At 36.5% G+C, this 6,859-nt stretch overlaps 1 protein-coding gene across 3 annotated transcripts in view; it reads right to left on the bottom strand.

Moving 5' to 3' along the window:
• Positions 1–264: 264 nt before the first annotated feature.
• Positions 265–6,859, bottom strand: part of LOC106110139 (utrophin-like) — a 10,253-nt gene continuing 3,658 nt past the window's right edge. Inside the window, exons 1-5 of one of the 3 annotated variants that reach the window (XM_013291854.1) lie at positions 5,191–5,240; positions 4,881–4,966; positions 708–769; positions 527–619; positions 265–459 (exon numbers count right to left, since the gene is read on the bottom strand). In XM_013291854.1, the coding sequence (XP_013147308.1) occupies positions 280–459; positions 527–619; positions 708–769; positions 4,881–4,899 (354 nt within the window). In that variant the 5' untranslated portion in view covers positions 4,900–4,966; positions 5,191–5,240 and the 3' untranslated portion in view covers positions 265–279. The other 2 variants (XM_013291852.1, XM_013291853.1) reach the window with 2 other exon arrangements.

The raw sequence follows: 6,859 nt of genomic DNA, 5'->3' as shown, positions 1-6,859 counted from the left end.
TGGCACAACTGCGGCATGTGTACATACGAGAGCGTCGGCGGTTTCATCTATTATTCGACTTTTTTACAAAAAAAGATAACATCGTTGTGCAAACGACATATAACTGAGAAGATCTTAAAAAATGTGTGTAACATCAACTAATCCGTAGCATGACATTAAGGATAGCGATGGAATTGGAATACAGGTTCGACGTAGTGTCTTCGGAGCGTAATGAGCATTGAGAGGTGAGCGGTGAGATGTACGGTGAGGTGTGCGGTGAGGTGAGCGGTGGGGGTGGGACTATGGCAACGGCGATGGCGATTGCAATAGTGATAGCGTACCGAGGATGAGCTTGGCGTTGCCGTCGACAATGTCGGCGCCGCTGATGTTGACGAGGCGCACGCCGGCCGCCTCGAGCGCGCGCAGCGCCGCGTTCGCGTTGTTCAGCTGGTGCACTCGCATGCGGCCGCGCTCGCGCCTCTGCAACAGACGCCTGCCTCACAGAACTGTGCTGCGTCTGCTGACCGACCATCGGACGCTGGCTTACGTAGCGCTGAGCGGTGAGTATCTCGAGCAGCGCCAGCAGCACCTCGCCGTCGCGCAGCTCTTGCACCAGGTCTTGCACCGGCGGCTTGTTGTTCTGAAAAAACGACTCACATTTTATTTTCAATTTTAATAAATTGATTATAATTTGTAGGTTTCGACGTTGCCGAAACGGGGAAGCGCACCTTGACCAGCTGCGAGTTGATCCATTTGGCGAAAGTTTTCTTCTGCACGTCCTCGCGTTCGTCTGCAACAACGACTACTTTATTTATTACAGCTCATTACGTTCAATAGACGCAAAAACTATACTACACTTTTTACTTTTCCGTGCCTTTATAATTAGGATATGCCCTACCAGCCAGACACTTTTGTCACTAATTGTACTTGATATTATACTCATGACAGATTACGTGTATCACCAGACATATTGTAGTTATATTGAGTTTTAGCTTTTAGCTTAGAACATATGTTTATGTATTTGATATGATTAATTATAGAAGCATACGCGCATCGCACGACCACTGACAGCGAACTGTTTAGTATCGATGTCTTTTAGCGATTCTGTGTGAACTGGCCGCGAGGCCGAGTGGTGTACATACACGTACAGACAGTAACGGCACTTCGTATTGTGTACAAAATTGATTTATGTCTCATCTTGACGAAATGACTAAATACACGGCTCTTGTTGACACATGTAACGTTGTTAATTGGCTCCGATCGGCGTTTGTCGATTGCGCCATTTTCTGTGTCCTGCAATCCGCGACATTTCTGGAGAAACATGGATCATGAAACCGCAAGCACCTATTCCTTAAACTAAATAGCAAAACTAATACTACATTAACATTCTTTAAAGAGCATTCGTCCGGCGCTAGGAGGCGACGCCAGGCCTCGCCGGATATGTGCGACTAGACTCTCACGTCGATTTTCTATCATTTGATTGCTTTATCTTTTAATGATTCTAGGTTTGTTATAACATCAGCGGCAACGACAACGAATTGCCGAATTGGTGTGCATTATGCTGTAACAGTCACATAGGCCCACAAACAGGCGGCACCGCTCGCGCCTCGTTACACCTCGCCCCGCGTGCCGTGCCGCGTGCCGTGCCACCCGCCGCGCGCCAAGTCCTCGCGCCGCACATCATCTTGCAATATTTTTTGTCTATCGCAAAACCATTATTTCGCACGAAACAACCAACATAGCTAATATCATGAAATATTCAGCAGAAATGTGTTACTAATGAATATTGTAAATGACGAGCAAGAATTCTCTTTTCAGAGTTGCTTCGAGAATCGATTATCATAGCTATGCTTTTAATTGACAAAATTATTCCTCCCTCTATAAAATAGCCAGACTAACGGCTGAATACTGAAACGACATTTATATGAGATATGTAAGAGAATTTTAAAGGATAAGGCGATGCAAAAACTTAAAATTCCATTATAATGTTAATGTCTGTGAAATTGCAAACGCCATTACGAAGAGAAGTGTTATACTCGTAGTCATGGAAGTACTACTGGAACAGGTTCTGGTGCTCTTGTCGCCAAATTGAAGCCGAGGAAGACCTCAATAACTGTACCTTTTATCCCTCTTTTGCAATGCTGACTATAACTAGACTGTTAAAATATGATTTAAGAACAATAATTTAAAAAAATGTTTTTGATGTCTGACGTCAGCTGATTATTGCTTCAGATGGATTTTAACATATTATTGTTATCATCAATGTTTTTACTAAAAACAATACGTAATTCTAAATCAGACATTACTGAATAAAAGTCTTGTGAACTTTATGCCGCCCTAGCGTATTCCTTATACCTAAATTTGAAATTGAAACAAAGTTAATTTAATAAAAAAAGGAATCAATAAATGCATAAGTGTTGCCTGGTCATCATAATTCTTCACCAACAAATTATGTTTAAATCTAACCTGTGAAGATAAAACCAACAATCACCATAATACTGACTTTGGCAAGCCTCTACAACACAAATTCTTTCCATTTTAACTAAAATTCTTCAAAAATAACACAAAATCAGAAAAGACTCTGCCATTAACATCAGAGTTGGGATGTCATGTGGGGTTGTCAGTTCAGGTATCCGAATTTCAAACAAAAGGAAACCTGTACGTCAATAGCAAATTTTTTGTGTTAACAAGGTTTTACACGTAGCAACATATAATATTGCTTTAACATGTTGGTAATTAATTATTTTTAATAATTAAAAGCATTTCAAAAGTAGATGTTTTTACTTCATTACATTACTTCAATCATCTATTTTTCTACACACAACGAAAGGATTGATATCTGGCAACTCTAGGTCACTGTTAGAAAGGGACACAGGGGACAGTTAGAGCCCTCTCACTCGGTTTCAGTTTTGTTTTGCGTGCCACAAGACTCTTATGCCCATAGCATAAGGTTTTATTTTCTTTATTTTAACTGCAAGGTGTACAGATAGAACTCATTCCTGTTGTACATAGTACTTTATACTTCCCTGAGTTTGTCTAAATAAGGGTGATTAGTTTGACAATTCATTTGATAATTTAGTAGGGATGTGTAGTGGAGAATCAGGTGTGAATCTTTTGACATTTTGATGTTTACTCTCATAGAACTTAGAATCAATAGTCATAGTTATAACTTATGGATTAAAATGAAAACACTGTTTTCTCAAATCAATAATGACCTACAGAACCAAAAGAAAAAATAAGAGTTAATAAATAGTTAATACTACTACAATTGTACATTAGCAATTGGGATTTTACTATTATTTTTATCATTGCATTGTCACCTAAATTAGTTAATAAGTAAATAATAATTTTAGTTTAGTTTGATAAATTTCATTGAAACCAAATATCAATAGTTCATAGTTGTTCGCTATGCGTGTTTCTTTGTCACTACAATATCTGTCTATTAAATACGGCATTAGCCTTCATACAAATTTGATTTGATACTTCATACATGTCATTTACCAAACTAATCATATTTGGACAAACTATAAGATTTGTTTCGGTATAGCCATCAATATCATAACCAATTATTAAATTGCACCAACTTTATTTACAATAATGATTTACATTAAAATACCACTTAATGTTTCTGACATGCTCCATAATTTTATTAGGTTGAATTATATTAACAGCCACTGTGTCTCTATGAAGTGGATCCCATTGGAACAAATTAATGCACTGACTCATCCGGACACAACTGTTGTCAATTAAGTGCTGGTCATTTGCTGTCTGCTGTATTCTATCTACATACTTTAAATCATTAGAAATGGGTTATTTTTGGCACCAACTACACCTCCCTATATAGTGTCCAACTAGGATCAATACAAAAACTGATTTATTGTCAAAATGATTGTGGAATTCACATTCCATTACCTATTTCTTTTGAAATTGAATGAATTGAAAATGAATGAATAAATCCTTTTAAAATGAACTTGATTAAGTTTAGTTTTAAGAATATTGTTTTAAATTTATTTTCAACTTCAGGTGACTGGTTGTAATGTAAACTTCAACAACTTCTAATTATTTGTTTACAAATTAATTTATTGTGTTGGTATAAGGTCTCAGTTGAACTGTACAATTAACATCTGAACTGAGTGTTTGTAGCGGGCTTTATGCACATCTTGGCAACAGTTTTGTGTATACTTCTTCTGTCTTTGTATTTGTGTCATAACAATAAATAAGTATGAAAGTCAGAAAACCTTAAAATTCTATGGTAATCTAATAAGAAGAAGAAGACAACCTTATGCTATAATTTGCAAACTTGGTTTAACAAATAATTTTAGCAGAAGAGATGCAGCAGGACTCTGAAAGACTATGTGCACTGAAGGTGTGTGTGCGGTTTGGATACAGCACTGCAAATGTCACACATTCCTGAACACATCACAACTAGGGCATGACCACTGCACTGGCTTGTGTGCATGTGTGTGTGCCCGTAACACATAAATAAATATATACATGCTCACTATACTTTTGCAAACTGCAAAGTATGCAAGAGTAAGATAATGTTTTGTCATAAAAAAAATATGCTGGTTTCCATTTTACATTTTATATATAACTATGACTATGTTACAAAAGTGGAGTTGGTGTAACACATTTTCAAGCCCAAACATCAGTTATATGGGATAATCCCTGAGATGGCAAGGAAATATTTTTAACAGTGTTTTATCTACTTTTGTGAGCACACTCAAAGATAAGATAAAATTGGCTGCGAAATTCTAAAACCGCAGCACGCAGGTAATTAGAAAATGATAATGTCATCCCGCATCATTACTTCATTGCATCACAACATCTCAAGTTGTACTCTCAAGGTCCAATTTATTAAGTAAAGCGCGATGCGCTGCCGCCTCTACCACGAAACTTACCAGCGGTACTCGACTCCATTTTTCAAAAATGGTAATTCCTTACGACGACCCGTTTACAAACAAGATTTAGTGTTCATACAAACTTTCTGAAACATGACAACACACGGACACAACACTTTAAAACTTTTCACGAACTTTTTAAAACTTTCCTGAGGTCAATAGAAGTTGCACACAGTAATCCAGATTGTAAAAATTTGACTATAATAGCACTTTAACACTGTCACTATAAGTAAAAAACAACAATGATAACATTTAATTACTTTAAGACACTATTTCGGACGGCAGAGAAACTACAATACAAAATACAAACCATAACTTGTTCCATGCAACTACACACACAAGACCGAGAGGTGGGGTGGGAGTGTTGCCAATGAACATTTTACCCGACCAAACGTAATGTATACGACAAAATAGAAAGGGAACACTTTTCAAAATTGGGCAACTCGTCCTGTTTTAATGTTTTTCGTTGAAACAGCACTAAAGATGCGGAAATTTTAATTTCAAAAATTGTTTTACGATTCAACTTCTTATTTGTATGCAAACTATATCCATATCTATTCCATTTAAACTCATTATTCCGATTAACATCACGCTTTTTTTTCTCTGAACCTTTCTCCGTAAAAATATTTTTGTCATTCCTTTTCAAAAATTTAGAGTATTATCTAATTAATCTATTATCTTGTTTTCGAAAAACTATAGATTTTTCCTTCACTGCGGAGTTACAGCCGCAGTGAAGGAAAAATCTTTAATTTTGTAATTTAATGGCTTGAATACGAAAGTCGTAAATCTCGGTAATTGCCGAACCATTCGCAACCGATAGTTGGTATTTATAACTGTGACAGATAGGAATCGTGTATTGTTAATCCGTGGAAGTAATAAGTACTAAATAAAACAGGAATGAGTCCTATCTGTACACCGTGCATTTAAAATAAATAAAATGTAACCTTAAGCTAAGGGCGTAAGAGTCTAGTTGCACGCAAAAGTAAATTGAAACCGAGTGAGAGGGCTACAAGTGTCCCCAGTGTCCCTTTCTGACAGAGACCTAGAGTTGCCAGATATCAATCCTTTCGTTGTTCGTAGAAAAATAGGCGATTGAAGTAATGTAATGAAGCAAAAACATTTAATTTTAAACACCTTCGATTTGGGGTCGATATTATTGTAATTATGTATTTTGTATTGTTTTTGGTGACACATTAATATATTACATAAAATCCATCTGAAGCAGTAAATTGGTAGTATACAAAATTGGGTACCTAAATTAGGTAAAATGACCTATAATTGACTTTAAAATTTTAATGCAATACGTACATTTGCTGTGGCTTAAGTGCTTTTCATATGGCACGAAGATGTAGTCGGGGAGATCCCCAACCTCAACCTTCCACTCGATCTTTCGTCGCCGGTCCAACGGCGAAGATTGCCGGAAAAACGCCATCTCTCGATACATCGACGCATTACGCCAGGACTTCCAAGTTGACTGTCACTGTTACAATAAAAAATTTTAAAACACAATAGGGAATATGCATGTATTTTTTTTCTTTTTTTAAACGATTCTACCTGTTATAATATAACCACAAAAAAAAAAATTGACGCGAAAATATTCAACCATTGAGCTAAAAATAATAAAATAAAATTACGACCATTTTCGAGCGACTAAAACGCGACCGGAGTTGACATGAGACGATTGACGTCAATCGTCTATTCCATTCATACGCTCAGATGTCACTTTAACGTAAAACACAACAAAGTTTCTCAAGGTCAAAAAGTCAAAAATCGATTCATTTTTATTATTCCTGGTACAAATAAGTGGTAATTAATAATTCTATTCATTATTTTTTTTATTTTATAGTTGGTTTTGATATCGTGTTTACAGCAAAATACTTCAAGAGTTTATTTCTATATAAAGTAACGTAAATGAACTGTGTATTGTCAACACAGCGACGCCATATTAGATAAGCCACTTGCTTCGACCAATAGTGTGC

Source organism: Papilio polytes, unplaced genomic scaffold (genome assembly GCF_000836215.1).
Source record: "Papilio polytes unplaced genomic scaffold, Ppol_1.0 DF820844.1, whole genome shotgun sequence".
Lineage (NCBI taxonomy): Eukaryota > Metazoa > Arthropoda > Insecta > Lepidoptera > Papilionidae > Papilio > Papilio polytes.
This window is presented reverse-complemented; position numbering and strand designations above follow the sequence as displayed.